The sequence below is a fragment of the Perca fluviatilis genome, chromosome 7, assembly GCF_010015445.1.
Source record: "Perca fluviatilis chromosome 7, GENO_Pfluv_1.0, whole genome shotgun sequence".
NCBI lineage: Eukaryota > Metazoa > Chordata > Actinopteri > Perciformes > Percidae > Perca > Perca fluviatilis.
This window is the reverse complement of record NC_053118.1, coordinates 41,801,686-41,819,708: the sequence shown is the minus strand read 5'-3', so window position 1 is coordinate 41,819,708 and position 18,023 is coordinate 41,801,686. Positions and strand designations below refer to the sequence as shown.

Genomic DNA, 18,023 nt, shown 5'->3' with positions numbered 1-18,023 from the left:
AGTAAACAGTTAAAATGCTGACAGGTAAACAGTGTAAAGGGTGGCTGTATTTCACTGTAGAGGATCCAACAGCAGGACGTTAACAGTCTGCAGCTGCCGTTGTTGAAAAAACAACACAGACGGTGTGTTCACTTGAAACTAGTAGCCTCACGGTGCATTCAAAGTTATTGTAAAATACCCTTTTCCCATCTGGTGGTTGTTTTTGCCATTCAACAGCAATTTACTGGTGAAATAAGTTATTGTTATATGTTGTAGTTATTACATTATTATTAAATCATTTAATTAATTTTGACCATATGGCAGTAGCAATAAACAAGCCGCTCTTAAATGTCGCCGACTGTTGTTTACTACCCTTGTTTTCTCTTTTCTTTTTTTACTTTATTAAAAAGTACTGGTTCAGGCACCGGCACCATTTTAAAAGAATCGTTTTAGCACCGGTATCAAAAAAAACAAAAAAACATACCCAAACCTACTTACCACCACCAGCAGCTTCTTTATGATTCCATCATTTAGCGAAGAATCTTTAACAGCTGCTTTGATCTCAATGTTAAATTTTCCTTCTTTCATGGGAATAATGATGAAGGGTACAGCTCGTGTAGTTTGGGCCCCCATTTTGACCTCCTGGCGATACCTTCTACGTTTAGAGGCTGAACTGCACACATGCTGCTCTTCAGTCAGATCCACACGCACCTTGAAAATGAGTAAAAGACTGAAGTATGTGTAGTGCATAATAAGGATCATAATTATCAGTTTTATTTAAGTGCTGAATGAAGTATTCAGATTCTTCACTTAAGTAAAACTACTAATACCACACTGTAAAAAAATACTCTGTTACAAGTTGAAGCCCTGCATTGAAAATGTTACTCAAGTAAAAGTATGTAAGTATCATAAGGAAAATGTACTTAAAGTATAACAGTAAAAGTACTCAATGCAGAACAATCCTCACATTTTAGAAACTGGAAATGAACAGTTCTGTCAATCAGTTATCGTATTTTTTATAAATCACACTTTTTTTCATAGTTTGGTTGGTCCTGCGACATATATATATATATATATATATATATATATATATATATATATATACAGTACAGGCCAAAAGTTTGGACACACCTTCTCATTCAATGTGTTTCCTTTTTATTTTCATGACTATTTACATTGTAGATTCTCACTGAAGGCATCAAAACTATGAATGAACACATATGGAATTATGTACTTAACAAGAAATTTGAAATAACTGAAAACATGTCTTATATTTTAGATTCTTCAAAGTAGCCACCCTTTGCTTTTTTTGATAACTCTGCAAACCCTTGGTGTTCTCTCAATGAGCTTCATGAGGTAGTCACCTGAAATGGTTTTACCTTCACAGGTGTGCTTTATCAGGGTTAATTAGTGGAATTTTTTCCCTTATTAATAAAAAAGCAAAGGGTGGCTAATTTGAAGAATCTAAAATATAAGACATGTTTTCAGTTATTTCACACTTTTTTGTTAAGTACATAATTCCACATGTGTTCATTCATAGTTTTGATGCTTTCAGTGAGAATCTACAATGTAAATAGTCATGAAAATAAAAAGGAAACACATTGAATGAGAAGGTGTGTCCAAACTTTTGGCCTGTACTGTATATATAATATATATATACATATATATAATTTAACATGTTTTTAAATGTTAATTCATACTGACTGACATGAATCAAGGAGTAAACATTACCGTCTGCAGACACGAGAGGGCGCTCTAGGCTTGTGACAACTATATGCTGCTCCTGTACCCCTGAAGAAATTAACTGAGACATTAACTTAAAGACAACTGAGAAAGACTGAACACAAACAAAACACCTCCCAAAAAAATCCTATTCTGCAGATTACAAATTGCAGGTAGTAAAATTTGCAGCCAGAAATTTCTAAATGAAAGCCACTTATATATGTTTTTTTCCTCTTCATGACGCATTTTTTGACTGATGCGACTTATACTCCAGAAAATACAGTAAGTGTTTAACAGTCTAATCATCTCAGCTGGACTTGTAGCCATTACATTGTTGGCTAGTTTACTTTATAATAAAACATCAGATTTTATTAACTACAGCACATGTGTTCTGTGTGCAGAAATGTTAATGTGTCAAGTAACTAGTAACTAAAGCTGTAACAGATGAATGTAGTGGAGTAACTAATGTAACTAGTAACTAAAGCTGTAACAGATAAATGTAGCGGAGTAACTAAAGTAACTAGTAACTAAAGCTGTAGCAGATGAATGTAGTGGAGTAAAAAGTACAATATTTATCTCTGAAATGTAACGGAGTAGAAGTAGAAAGTGGCATGAAAAGAAAAGACTCAAGTAAAGTACCTCAACATTTGGTACTGAAGTACAGTACTGGAGTACATGTACTTAGTTACATTCCACCACTGGTTTTATTTAAGGTCACCTAACATTAGCGAGGTTTCCATATAATTGTCAAGCGAATTTTATGCAAACTTTTAAAATGTCGCAAAAAAGAAAAAAAAGAAAAGACAATGCAAATTAGAAGCGTTTCCATCAACTGACAAAGCGTATTTTCGTCACAAGTTGATGTTACGCATGGTTGGAGATTGCAAACCGTCTTGCTAAATCAAAGAGTTTGGAAGCCAAGTTCTTTGTCTAAATGGAGAGAGGAAGCACTGTACAAGTTGGCCACCTGTGCAGAATATAGGGTTGTGGCTAAGACATTTGGTGTCAGCGAGACAACCGTTCACCGCTGTGTCTACGCGGTGTGCACGGACATACCATTCAAGCTGTTGAACCAATTCGTCAATTTACTCGAACTTTCTGAGACACAGGCTACAGCGCACCACAACTCCACTACGCACCTTATGCCACAAGTGTACGGCGCCCTGGATGGGGCATCTTCCCCCATCCGATGGGCTCGATGGTGTTTTAAGCCCCCAACGTCTTCTTCCAGGCAGCATTGAAACTATTGACATCAAGGCACCTAACCATAACCCTTTATTCACACCAGTGGTCCCCTTGTGCCCGTGCCCCTCCTGGGCATTGCGTTTTAACCCAAACCTAAACATAACCATTGCCTAATCGATTTCAAGGTACCTAACCTTAACCCAAATCTAACCCTCCCCCTAACCCTAATCCTAACCTTAACCCCAATCCCCATCCCAACCCCATCCCTCATCCTAACCCTAACCAAACCCCTTCCCCGATCATCCCGTTTGTATCCACATATTCCAAACAGACCACCATATTACATCACCACATCAAACACAATTACAGCATCTTACAAACACAACATCAAGCATTCTCTAACCATAAAACTATTTCCACCTACCGGAAAAACAAAAACCTCCATGACCTACTTGTTCAATCCCAGTTTATAGATCATAGACCTGCCATCAACACCCAACACAATACTTTCTACAAAAACAGAAAATTCCCATTTAACCCACATAGCCGGACATCTCACCCCATCCTCCAATCCTATTCCCTTCATACTAGCAATACATTTTACATTATTACATGCACCATCTGCAACAAACATTACATAGGTGAAACCAAACACACCATACTCACACGCCTCAAACAACATCTCTACAACATTGGGCAAGGTAAAATCACCACACCACTAGTCATACATTTTCAGTAGCACTCTACCGAGCACCTCATCATCTCTGGCCTGGAATCCAATGACCGCTGGACTGTGGGACAGAGGAAGAGGGCAGAAAAAATCTGGATTCACCTTCTTAGGACCACCATAACCACAGGATTAAACGATAAATAATTTCCCATGTACATCCCTTTTGTTTAATTTTTATTTTTTTCCTCCTTTTATTTTGGGTGTTCTTCCCTTTTCCGGAAGGGACCCTCCCTGACCTGGAGTTGAACCCCCGCTCTCCCAGGGCTGGGAAATCTATAATAAATTTGTTTCCCCCCCCCCTTTCTTCTTCTCCCAACCCCTTCTTTTGGGCCTTTTTGATGCACTTGATGATTATTATTATTATTAAGTAGATGTGTTTGGCATGTTTTTTTATATTTATCACCAAGCACTTATTTTATCTCTTTGCTATACTCTTAATTTTTTATTAATTGCTATTTATCTATGTAATAATTTATGGATTTATTTATTTATTTTACTGCCAGATAGATGTGGTTGCATGCTTTTTTTACTGGCCCTCTTAACTCAGCACTTATTTATTTTATCCCTTTTGGACGCTTGCATGGTTTTATTGGATGCTTTGTTTTCAGATGACATTACTATGCGGGGTCTTAGCATTCATCTACATACTTTATTTTAGTCCCTTAAACTATTTCCTTATCCCCCATTATTTATGTTATCTTTTTTTTCTATTTATAAATCCTTTTCTGGTGTAACTTTGAAATATACACCCTAAAACCACATCCCAGCTCTACATCCATCCCTTTTTCTTTGCCTTATTGTCCTATTCCCCGGGCTTCGTACCCCAATCCTCCAGTCGGTCAACAGAGCTGCCTCTACACTACGAACTTAACCATCCATTACTCCACGACACCCTTTTCAACTCCCTCAGAAAACCTTCCCTGCTGTTTTCAGATCAATAGGCCAGTGCCATAAAATTATAACCCTTAATCACTATCTCTAACCCTACCCTAACCCTAACCATAACCGTAATCACTGCCATAACCATAACCATTGCCTAATCCTGGTGCCTTCCAGGCAGCGCTGCCTGGAAGGAGACGTTAGGGGCTTAAAACACCGATAAACAGCCGATGGATACCGGGACTAAAGTCATGTGTGTTACATGTTCGCTATGTCACAACTTATTCAGCAAAGCTGTTTCCATCTCCCTTTTTGCACATTAAAGGGGTGATAGAATGATTATATAGGGTATTTCACACTGTTCCTTATGGTCTCCTAATGGGGTATGTAACATTGGTTGGGCTGAAAATGGCCTGGTTGATATTTTATTGGCCCTTATGCATCCCTGTGTTTTGGCCCTATTTGTAACAAGAGCTTTTCTTCCAAATATGGTATGCTCATGAATATTTAGATGAGCTGCGCGCTGCTTGGTTGAGCCTTATCTCCATACACACACGTACAGATGCGCGCTGATTGGTTGAGCGAATCGCGATACACACGCATTAGAGACGCGTGCTGATTGGTTGAGCGAATCCCCAATACACATACATTAGAAACGCGACAAAATCTCATATTCCAGACACTGAAATGTTTCGTTACCAAATTCACTTCTGAGACTTTTTTATGCGAGAAATCAACTATATAAAGCTCAAATATGGGCCGTTTTACGAAAATTGATGGCTAATTGCAAATTTGGTAAAACTGTGTCGGAGTTGAGCGGCCGGTGCTGCTGCCTCGCCGCCCGGCCTGCCTTCCTCCACAGACCCCGGCTTGCTGTGAGCTTGATTGAGCTCCGGCACGGCTGCTGCAGCCCACAGCACCTCATACCCGCGCAAAGTCACCGTTTGGGCTAATGGACTATCTACCAAATGCCGCTGCCCTGACAGAGCTCCAGGGCCTGCAACTCCTCTCTTCCTGCTAGCTAAATGGCCCGTGTGTGAAAGTGAGAGTGCGGTCAGCGAGCTTTTTACACCAACAATCTCTTACCACGTTACACACATGTCACGCCACTTAGCTATACAACATACCTAATGGTCTTATAAAGCTAACAACGGTGTCCGATTTCAAGTTAATGAATATTTGTGAAGTTTAGGTGTTTTGTTAGCTGCGACTGTCAATCCTATCTATGTGTAGCTACAAATCGCGGATAGTTAGCTTAATTTTTGGTCGTAATTCGAGTATATTTACAATTTGAATTTTGTCACGCCACTTATACAACATCTAACTAAATGTCTTATAAAGCTAACAACGGTGTCCAATTTCAAATTAATGAATATTTGTGAACTGTGGGGGTTTCGTTAGCTGCGACTTACAAGATTGCGGCTAGTTAGCTTCATTTTTGGTCGTAATTCGAGTATATTTACAGTTTGAATTTTGTCACGCCACTTATACAACATCTAACTAAATGTCTTATAAAGCTAACAACGCTGTCCGATTTCAAGTTAATGAATATTTGTGAGCTGTAAGGGTTTCGTTTGCTGCGACTGTCCCTTCAATCCTAGCTGTATGTAGCTACAAATCACGGATAGTTAGCTTCATTTTCGGTGTAATTCGAGTATATTTACAGTTTGAATTTCGTCACGCCACATATACAACATCTAACTAAATGTTTTATAAAGCTAACAACGGTGTCCGATTTCAAGTTAATGAATTTTTGTGAATTCCAGAGGAATTCTAACAGAAGGCTAGCTAGCTCTCATTGATAGAACTCCATCCAGCCGCAGGCTCTATCAATGAGACTCACGGACAAGCGGCGTTTATTTCCCCAATCGTTTGTTTAAATAACTCAACACATTATAATTACACACATTATAAGATTAACTAGAATCTGTGGTAAGAGAATGCTGGCGTAACAAGCTCGCTGACCGCGCTTTCACTCACATACACCGGGCATTTAGCTAGCTAGCAGGAAGAGGGGAGTTGCAGGTCCTGGAGCTCTGTCAGAGCAGCGGTGTTTCGTAGTCCATTTGCCCAAAATGGTGACTTTGCGCGGGTATGGAGTGCTGTGGGTTGCCAGACGTGACTGAGCTCCATCTACTTCACAGCAGGCCGGGGTCTGTGAAGGAAGGCAGGCCAGGCGGCGAGACAGCAACACAGGCAGCACTGGCCTCTGAACTCCGACACAGTCGGACAAAATTAGACATCAATTATCATAAATCTCGCATAAAAAGTCTCAGAAGTGAATTTAATGGTAAAAGAGCAGATGAACAATGTATACAATTTCTGAGATCTGCATGACCTAGATTCAGAAGACTACCTGATCTCAGGTCAGTTGTGCAGCCTATGCAAATGTTGGGGCGTGACAAACACAGACTAGAGCCAAATGAGGAGGAGCCGCAATAGTTGACGTCAACTAGGCGGCTCGTTGAGATTCGCCCGTTTTCAGATGCAGTTTCAAATAGTGAGATTTGCAGAGAAAAGAGGTGTCAATGGGTAGAGATTTAGAGGTTCTATGCATGTCCTAATTACCCACTAAACTGTCATTATTCAACTATGACAAGGTAAAATCAGTTTTGCATTCTATCACCCCTTTAACTATTTTTCAAAAAATGCAGAAACCACCTAGCCTGACCAGCCCACCCCGCATCAAGATGTTGGGTCTGGGAACTCATCATTGACAGAACTCAATCCGAGGGGCAGGATAAACGGTTGTCTTTCAAATTACCTCTGCACGTAATAGGATAGCGCTACAACCAACCAGAGCAACGCTAGCTGATAGACTAAACTTTAAACTTTTGCCGTATTCGGTCGGCAAAACTCCCAACACATCTTCCTTTTTTAAGGATGACTTCAGTGCTGTTCTTTGTTCTTTTCTCAAAGAAAAGCTTAACTCCAAGTCTTCCAGAAGACCGCTATTCCCAGCAGCAGCAGCCATAAGCCCGCCCACTGACTCTATACACGATGTGATTGGCCTGACCAGAGTTTGGTTTTTCTAGCTCGCAAGTCAATGGAGAGTGCCTAGACCCCCCTGGCTGCAAAATTATTTTGCTGCCACTAGGGTGCTTCTAGATTTCTAGGCTAAAAACCACCTCAAGTGTGCGTGAAAACGTTTTCCGCAAATTTGAGGACGTTTTTTTGAATTTTGCTGTTTCCATCAACATTTTCTAATGCAATATTGCGAAATGCACATACAAATACGTTGATGGAAACCCCACTATGGTGCATCCCTAGGAAATGTAATGCTTTACATGGTTTCCTACAGGAGAATGGAAAGGCATTTTAGCATTTTATAATAAGGTTTCCCAAGTACTGGGACAGACCACCATATGAGCAGCTATTACACTTATCAAAGACTAGAGAAAGGATTACAATCCTTTTGTTTTTTGCTACACATTGTCTGTAAACATTTCCTGATGTTTTTGCCCTTTTTTTGCAAACTCCTTGTTGGTACCCGATCTGTGCTGCCTGCACAATCCGTCAAGCGTAAGATGTTCGCGCATGTGCAGATGATAATCCTGTTTTACCGAGGATACAACACTGCACGATCTGTTCAGCCCTTTTGGTCATAAATGTAGCGGTCTACCATTAGCCTAAGCTAATGTTAGTTTAGCTAACAGCTAATTTGGCTAACCGCTAGCTGAGACAGCATGTGATAACTTTAAAAGACCCTCAAAATAAAACCTGAAAATAACCGCTCAAATATAGAACAGCTGTTACGTCAGTTCTACTTTACTTGTGCTCATTTAAAATACAACCAATCAATACTTGTCCTTATTGTTATTACCGTAAAGTCTTAATTTAGCTGTAGCCTGCTTTTCCCAGTGTTCACTTTGAGTTAATGTTATTTTAGACTGAATCAAGCTGTCAGCTAGCCGAATTAGCTGTTAGCTAAACTAACATTAGCTGTGTACCGACACTCCTAATAAAATATCATAGTCTCATTGGCTCTAACCTGAAACACCAGAGCAGAGTAACACTGACTTACGGTGGCAGGATTGGGGGTGTAGTTGTGGAGGATTGCCTTAATTTCCAGCTGCTCTCCACGGACAGCAGAGTACGGCAGCCTGAGATCAATGAAGAAATCCTTCCGGACAATGACCTCTAACGGCTCGCCAACACAGATTCCTATAAATGAGAGGGATACAAAAAATTATTTGTGTTTTTTCACAGCCAAATGCACTAACATGCACTCCTGGCTGGACCAGCTATCAAAACAAAGAACAGAGAAGTTTGGATTACAACACACAAAGGGAGTATGACATAATTCATAGCTCAGGCCATTACTCTATATATTTACATACAGTAGCTAATATTAGTTTGCTGCCATATTAATGTTTTGAATGTCAAGTACAGAACCTTTAAGGATAGCAGCACAACTAACAACCCAGTCTCACGGCAGTTCGTGAAATGGGCACGTTATTTAATCTATTGATTCGTGCACACAGACACGATTCTGTCGTTTATTTTGTGGTGTTCAGGACATTATGTAAACTAATGCATTTCAATCGGTAGCATCTTTCGTGATCACAGCACGACTACGGTAGAGAGTAGTATGAAATGCCGAAAATCCGTGTAGGGAGGTTGGTTGGAGGGGGTGGATGGGTCAAACAACACAGGACTTTCACCATGGAGACCAGGTATCGTGGCCCAGCGTGTGATGGGTCCTTTCTCCATTCTTGTTTTCCTAAACCCAACCTCCGTAAAGATGCTTCCAATGATGTGCTGACCACCATGAAATAAACCAGATAATCGTGTCAGTGTACACAAATCAATAGATTAAAAATTACGTGACTATTTCACAAACTGCTGTGAGACGTGTTCAGGGCTGGACTGGGACAAAAAATTGGCCCTGGCATTTTTGGCCCAGGCAGCCCACACCCACCGTGATTGGTCAGACACATTCCCTGCAGACAGTCCTCGTATGCGTGCATTCTACATGAGTTGCCTAGTGTTCAGCATTCATGTGATCATTTTGGAACCTTCAAGAGGAGTCTCAAGACTTATCTGTTGATCTTACACTTAAATAATTCATTCATTCTTAGAGTTATGATTTGTATATTTATGGTATTTTTGTTATTTTTTATTATTGATATTTGATATTGTATTGTCATTATTGTTTTTATTACTATTTTGCTGGACAAAAGTGTCTGCTAAATACAATAACCATAACCCTTCCCAAAAAGCTGAGAGTAGTATGCCCTGGAAAAGAACTAATTAAGCAATTCAAGGAACACTGATGCTTGTATCAAAACTGATTTTATAGATCACACAGACTTTTCAGCTACCCAACAGGCTAGCCGCTAGCATTTTCAATGTAAGCTTAGCAGTTAGGTTACCTGACAGCCACTAACTTTAATGTTACAGCCAAACTGCTTGTTGTCGTTATGACGTGAGGCGCACATAAGCACACACACACACACACACACACACACACACACACACACACACACACACACACACACACACACAGCCTCCCTCCCTTCCTGAGAGTCCCTGTTGATTTGCCTATTCCTTACCACATTGTTCTCTACTCTCTCTTCCATCTTTTCCTTCCCGCTCCCCATGGCCCTGTCGCCGATGGTCTCGCCTCCTCTCCGGCTTCTTCCCTGTCATGATGCCATTTCTGCTTCTCTGTATAGCCAGCCACCTCTCCTCCTCCTTGGCTTCAGGTAATGCTGATGTTGAAGCAGCTATTACAGCCCCAAACATGTCAGAAATTTTGGCACATTTTGAGGAATCGCCACCTGCAGATTCTTAATCTTTTTCTCCCGCATAACTGACTCTGCACCTCCTTGCCGCTTTGGTTCGTTTGTCCATTTTACGTGGATGCTAAACTTCCAGCATAATATTACAGCTCGTTTCTCAGGGCCGGGGGGTGGCGCCATAAGTGGGATTCGCAAATTGCGCCTAGAGTGGAGCGGGGTTCCTGGATTTGATTGGGTCAGGCCAGTGTCAATAAAGAAAATTAACCATGGGCGCTGCCAGTTCTTTGTGGGCGGCGCAGCCAAAAACAAAAAAAAAAGGCCTATTTATCGGCAACTCGGCCCAAAACTGCATCGGCCCACCGGGAAAATGCCCGGTATGCCAGATGGCCAGTCCAGCCCTGGACGCTGCGGTGTTGCAACTAAAGCACGAGACAGCTTTTAGTGACTGACTCCTCACCGTGAGTTCTTGACAGACTAATACCAGTGAACTGCCAGGTTGTGATTGAGTCTTGCAAAGGAACATTTCTCGTCAGTGATGTGGTGTCACTGAAACAAAGACAGAAAAACAAAAAAACTAAGTGTTAACAGTAAAAGTAAAAGAAAAATGCTTTAAATCCTAGTGGTGTCATAATGAATGAGTGTATTTTTTGTGTCTATATTCCAGTTGACTCACCAGTTAGGTGTTTGTCGATGACAAGCAGGCAGATTCACATCTGACCACAGCCAACTTTCAGGGAAGTTGGTGCGAGAACCAATTTCATTGCTGTCCATGTAACTCTCATCCTCCTCACCTAAAGTAAAGTGTCATTAAAAATGTTATGGTTTTGACTGTCTTCTAACTACCTGTATGACCAAAATAACCACCCATGGCTTCCCCCCCATCCCTTGTCCCTGTGTCTTACTGCGAAGCCATATGAGGCTTACTCCCTCTTTCCTCTCAGCTGGCTGGGTTTCCATCTCCTCGCAGTGCAGCAAGGCATCTTCGCCTCCCTCAGTGTACGCCAGTTATTAAAAGAAAAGTGTGTCTCCTCATGCCACCAAACAACACCTCACGTTGGAGTTGCGTCTTGAATTTACTGGCTGGAAGAAAGAGGTTTGTGGAGGAATGACAGTGGAAGAAGACATAAAGTAAAAGAAAATGGTTAACTGAAAGTACAAATTGGACAAACATACACCAAACACTGTCGAGCACTCCAAAAGGTGGAGAGCAGTCTGTGACAGAAGATGAATGAAAGATGTGGTTATTGGGTAGTTTAGAGCTGTGGTTCTTACCTAAGCTGGTTGTTACGTCCATTATAGTAGCGGCTCGTTTCCTTCTGCTGGGAGCCGGACATTTTAATTCTGGAAACGCATCACAGACAAGATCTTTAACAGAACCCAACAAGGTTGGAACTAGACTTGATTTCTGCATGGTACAGTTGTATACAAAGCTCCTACAATCAGTGAGGTCCTTTATCTGGTCAAGCCGAGCAGAAAACTCCGGTGCTGAAATATTAAGCCAATGCGAAGTGCCAAAAACGGCAGTTCATTGAGTGGCCACTTGAGGCTGGCTCCAAAGGGGAGTCAATCTCCTTAGACCCCATGTTAAAATGCACAACTTTACAGCATCATTTCACATTTTAGGGCTGATTCTTTTTTATAACTTACCCCTTTAAACTATATTCAGGCTTAAAGTTCTGCATTGGGCATTCTGCTTTGAGTGACAGGTGGGCTGCCCACTTTGAGCTTCTTTTTGGCTCTTCAGAAACTTATGGGTGATGTCACATTGACTATGTTCATATTTTATACAGTCTATGGGTTAGACACATGGATGGTGTGGGGGTGAGAAAATGGATCTACAAGTGCACTTTTTATTTGTTGAAATGTTAAAACATTATATAAATACCTTAAAAGGTCGGCTCAATCAAAAACACATTATTTCAGTTACCCCTTGTATAGTCTCGCATTGTCAGACCTTCCTCCACAGCTCTGTGTGTATGATTGTTTATCTGACTAGTCTGAAGGTCTGACTAGTCCACACAGAATTTCTTTAAACCAATCACAATCGTCTTGGGCAGCGCTAAGCACCAGACTCAATGACAGAGCCTCTGCAAAATAGCCTCGGGCATGTATATGTTCAAAAGTTGTTTTAGTCGTGCAACAGAAAAGATTGGACAGTTTTTTTCCTATAGGCTTAGCCCTCTAAGAGCTGTTGCTATTGGGTTTATCCGTCACGCATGCGCAGTCGTGAAGATTTAATAATAATAACTTGGATTTATATAGCGCCTTTCAAGGTACCCATGATTGCTTAACAAATAAAGGGGAGGTGGGATAGGGGTCAAAGGACTTAATGAAAAGAAATGTTTTGAGGTGATTTTTGAACATGGGTGGGGATGGTGCAGAGTGGACTTGGATTGGTAGACTGTTCCAGAGTGTGGGAGCATTGGCAGAGAAAACCCTGTCCCCAAAGTCCTGATTAGAGGACTGCGTGTAAGGGTAGGGGAGATCTGTGAGGTATTGTGGTGAGAGTCCATGGAGTTTGTTGTTGAGTGACTACGGCACCGTGGAGTTTTGGAGGATGGGAGTGATATGCTGCAGGGTGGTGGGTTTAGAACCCTGCAGAGTTCTGGACAAACTGGGTCTGCTAAGGGCTTGGTGGGCAGTCAGACAGGAACATTGCAGTAGTCCAGTGTGTGAGTGTCTCTAGTTACTGAATGTGTGAGTGAAGCTGGGTTTGAATGTCTGAGGTGGTGTTAGTGATGTTTTTGATGTGGGACGGAAGGAGAGAGTGGAGTCAGGATGAGCGACCAGTTGCACCCTCAGCGTTGGGAAAGGAGCAGCCATCCACAACCAGGGCCATGTCTCCAATTTTCCTAAGTAGTGGTGCAGGGACCACCACTATGAGTTCTGTCTTATTGCGGTTGAGTTTTAGTAGGTTTGTGGTCATCCATGATTTGAGTTCCTGCAGGCAGTTGACAAGCTCTGTGGGTGGAAGCTACGGGGTGAGGTTTATGCTGATATAAAGTTGAGTGTCATCAGCATAGCATTGGAAGTTGAGTCCATGTTTACAGATAATATGACCTAGCATCAGGGTGGGAAATTAACTTTTTTGCCCACCAGCCAAAGTGGCTGGTAGATGCCCAATTTTACCAGCCACTTAAATTTTTTACCAGCCACTTTTTCCGGAATTCAAATATAAAAGCAACTATAAAATATTTATTTATTATGTGTCAGTAGCTTGTTGATCTTTACATTGTTAGTTAATTTCCTATCCTGGCCTGAGACACACTTTCATACGGTTTGATAAAGGACTTATTTGACTTAAACTTATCATTGATCTTACAATAACAAGTGTAGCTGTCCTCAATTTAGGTCATCCTGTACGTCTCATCTCCGGTTTTTCCTGCATCGTGTGTGTGTGTGTGTCGTCAGTCGCGGGGTAGAACTGAGCAGCAGAGAGCCGACAGGATTAAAACAGCAGCAGCTCCTTAAACAGCCTTAAGTCTACACTGACGTTAAAATGTATACAGGTTGGCAGGATGGTCTGAAATGTTTTGCATGGTCTTTCGCTGTACGTTTGTCAATGCGCCACTTGTTCAAGAAGTACCTTCTCTTTTTCTTTACTTCGCTCTCAACAGTTTGTACATCCATAGCTACTGCTGACTCCGCGGCAGACCTCTTAACACCGGGGATATGTCGCCACATTTTTTAACAGATAATTTTCCTTTCGTCTGTACCTCAGCTCAGCTAGCTAGCTACATGTCACGGACTCACGGACTAGCGCTGAAAACTAGCTACTCAACTATGCGTGGTCAAAGCCCCGGCTGTGAACGGTTTCATTTCCTGTAAATTCTTCACAATAAAGGTCCTCCGTTATGTTGGTATTTGAATGTTTTTATTATGAAGCAGCAAAATCTGGACATTTAGGGGATTCATTAGTAGTAACGTAACGCGACTCCTATAAGCATTGTGCATTGTAACTTAACAACAGCATTCTTTGACAAAAACTGTCCAATCCGTTACAAGGAATGTTTTACAATTCACCCGCCACTGTGGCTGGTAAACAAGGCAAAGTCACCCGCCACTTTGAAAAAATACCCGCCATTGGCAGGTGCTAATTTCCCACCCTGGGTAGCATGTAGATGGTGAACAGCAGAGGACCAAGCACAGAACCCTGGGGCACGCCATGGTTCAGGTGCTGGATCAGAGTTGTAGTCATTTAGGTTGATGAATTGTTTCTGGTCAGGGAGGTAGGACCAGAACCAGGACAGTGCTGTGCCACTGAGGCTGGTGAGCTCAGGGAGGCGGTGGAGAAGGATGGTACGGGAAACTGCAGAAAGGTCAAGGAGGATGAGGATGGTGATGAGGCCATTGTTGCCAGCAAGCAGGAGGTCATTAGTGAATTTGATGAGGGCGATCTCAGTGCTATGGTGGGTTCTGAAACCAGATTGGAGGGGTTTGAAGAGCTCATAGTGGGACATGTGATGTTGAAGCTGGGCAGCCACTGCTCTTTCCAGGATTTTGCTGAGGAAGGCAGGTTGGAGATTTGACGATAGTTGTTGGGGTCGTCTGGGTCTAAGCCTGGCTTCTTGAGAGTGGGGATGACTGCCGCCTTTTTAAAGCTGGATGGTACCACACCAGAGGCAAGAGATGCATTTATGATGTTTTCCACTGGATGGCAGAGGATGGGAAGACAGGCCTTGACCAGGGTGGTGGGCATTGGGTCAAGATCCATTATTAATGTGACTGTTATTGCCACTGTTCATCACATCCCCAACCGGCACCGTCAGACACCGCCTACCAAGAGCCTGGGTCTGTCCGAGGTTTCTTCCTAATAGGGAGTTTTTCCTCACCACTTTCGCACTGCTTGCTCTTGGGGGAATTATTGAATTGTTGGGGCTTTGTAAATTATAGAGTGTGGTCTAGACCTACTCTATCTGTAAAGTGTCTCGAGATAACTCATGTTATGATTTGATACTATAAATAAAATTGAATTGAATTGAAAGACTGCTGGTTGAAGTCTTGGCAGAGGTGACCAGTTTTTTTACTTGGTCAGCATCCAGTGGAGAGAAGGCGGATAAGCAGCACTGAGGTGAGTGGGCAGCTGAGTGGTGAGAATCCTGTTGGGGCAGTGTGGGCAGGGGGAGACCCCAGGAGACTGGAGCTGCCAGTGGATAGTGTCCACTTTCTGCTGGAAGAAATCCAGGAACCTGGAGCAGAGGTCAGCTGCATCTGAGGGTTTAGCGACATCAGGAGGGTGAAGTAGGTTGATAGTCAAGAAGAGCAACTTGGTGTGTTTTAGTTGATTACCGATGAGTGTGGAGTAATACCTTGTTTTTGCCAGAGAAAGGGCGTCTTTGTAGTTCGTGACGTGTTCTTTAAATGGTTCACAATGGACAGTGAGACCGGATCTCCTATATCATCTCTCTTTATGCCCTTGTGTCCTGCAGCTGTGAGACCAGAGATCTGCTCCTGTATTTTTCTTCAGCGACAAGCAGTTTGAAGACTTCGAAAAACAGTGGTGTCCGCCTGTATACTAATTGACAAACCAGCTACATCCTGCTGCCAAATCTCCACCCGAGCATAGAGGCGTGCCTCGGCCCCATACGCCGGGCTGGCACCCCGCTGGCTGCCAGCAGTTCTGCGCCCACTTACCGACGGAGGGACAGAAGCAACAGACAATGGCAGCCAGGCGGACAGTCAGATAAGAATACCACCAGCAGCGACACCCAGACATCCCGGAAGGGGATCTCTTTGGCAAGCAAGAGTCCGCTGACCAGGATCCCCCTAGAGATGGTTCTCTCACCGGCACCAGCTCTCCCTCCTCCCCTTAGGGGAACTGGAGCTTGAAACAGAAGAGGATTACGGAACACCACATCAGCGGCTTTCTCTGCGCATCAGGCGGGCTCCCTGCCCATCGCTAAGGTTTTTGTTCTTGACCTGTGTGAATGCTGAGTAAGCATTCTCTGAACCCGGGAGACGGATGGCACCAATTTCTAGCTATGCACTGTTCACCATGGTCCAAGGCCACACAGAAACGGAGTTCCCGGCAGTCCCACCACTTCAGCAGAGCCTGGCCTCTATCCTGCTTCCGAAGGCAACTTTTTCCGTCCGACGGAAGCCCACACCACCATCTCCCCGGGACCAGGTCCATGCTCGCTTCACTGACTGCGCGCACCTGTGTGCTGCCTAGGTGAACATCGCTCTCCACTCTCATGTCTCCGCCATGACCGCTAAGCCTTTGGCTGTCCCCCAGAGTTATATTGACATCTGCCTGCACAGGTCACAACTCCCAGCCAATAGCAGATGTGTGCTCTTGGATGGTCCCGTTGCCCCTGGTGGGATGTTTGGACTGCACCTTGGACAGCCACGAGCTATAGGTAGTGGAGGGGATGTGGAAACACACATCCTGGAGAGCGGCACCTGAGCCACAACAGCAGCACCAAGATGTCAGTTCGAGAAGGCTGTGCCCCGCGGGCAGCAGCTGCGCCTCCTCAAGCCCCAGTTCCAGCTCTACCGTACTGCCCTCCTCCCCTGCGGCGGTATCCCCCGCCAAACATCAAACCAACACGGCCATAAGGCCCTGCGGTCAGGACCCACCTGGTCCAATCCAGCCCTGAGCTGACTCGAAAACAGCAGCATCAGTGGCAGTGACAATGACGGGGCACCGGGAATGAATGTCTCACTCCAGCTGAGAGTGGGAAACATAATGGTGCTTTTAAGGGTTTTCTCATTAAGAGCAGTTTCACACAGACACACACAGAGATGGTGTGCCTCCACCCATCACGGCACAAGAGGCGCATGCTGACCATATCTTCCTTCCTTCCGTAACACGTAACTGACACAGACACATCTCTCGTTGGATGGCAGGGCAAGTCCGAGTCCCAGGTTGTGTAAGGGAGATGGGGAAATCCTCCATCTCTCCACGTTGCCTAGAGCCTGTCACGGTGCTAAAGTGCTGAAACACTTTGCTCTGAGTCTGTCAGGTAGAAGTGTCGATCAGAACAGACAATGTGAAAGCGGCATGTACACTCAGGCCAGCTATTAGAAATAGCCAGGAGCCTGCTGCTGTGGTCACGCTGCTCTTAATTAGAGCGGCTTACACCCCAGGGTTAATAAACCGCACAGCAGACCTGATGTCACGGGGTTCCCTCTCACAACGAACTTAGAAATTAGATCCCACTCTCATTCAGATGCTGTGGTTGGGAGGGCGAAAATGGATCTGTTCGCCTCAGCAGAAAATGCACAGTGCACACTGTGGTTCTCCATGAAGGCGCAAGACTGGTCTCACTTTTCCCCCTGTCCCCCTTTCTCCTCGTCTCCTGGCTCGCATTCAGGAAGAGAGCCTGGCGGCCATTCTAGTGGCACTAGAACACACGATGGCACCATGGTTCCTGACTCGGGGGGATGTCATCATCATGACAGCTGCCATATGGCACAGGGACATACTGTTGCAGCTGGCCTGTGCGATCTCCCACCTCACAGTGATAAGACAATGGCTGTTGCCCTGGCCACTGAACGGGAGCGCTTGGAGAGGTTAGGGTGTCTCGCTGTGCTACTTAGGCAACAGCTCCACCCTGTGGTTAAATAGGGTATGTTGAACTGTAACAGCAGAGCCCACTGGGTGAGCCACTATGCTGTACGTGGATCTTAAGTCACAGAATGTCTAGCGGCCTTATTCATTCAACGTGTTATGCATGACGGCGGTCCACTTTCCAGCACTGGTGTGTGGAGAAAGGCTCGGACACCAGATTATAGATTATGTATATATATATATATATATATATATATATATATATATATAT

General features: G+C 43.6%; 2 protein-coding genes across 2 annotated transcripts in view; one reads left to right on the top strand and one right to left on the bottom strand.

Moving 5' to 3' along the window:
- The window catches only part of LOC120562507 (phosphatidylinositol 4-kinase beta-like), a gene marked incomplete in the record, with an annotated part of 334,834 nt that overhangs the window by 178,995 nt on the left and 137,816 nt on the right, over positions 1-18,023 (top strand).
- LOC120561585 (complement C3-like) overlaps positions 1-18,023 on the bottom strand; it is a 123,137-nt gene that overhangs the window by 30,994 nt on the left and 74,120 nt on the right. Inside the window, exon 22 of the mRNA XM_039804728.1 lies at positions 478-690. Within this exon, the coding sequence (XP_039660662.1) occupies positions 478-690 (213 nt within the window). The remainder of the gene's footprint in view (positions 1-477; positions 691-18,023) is intronic.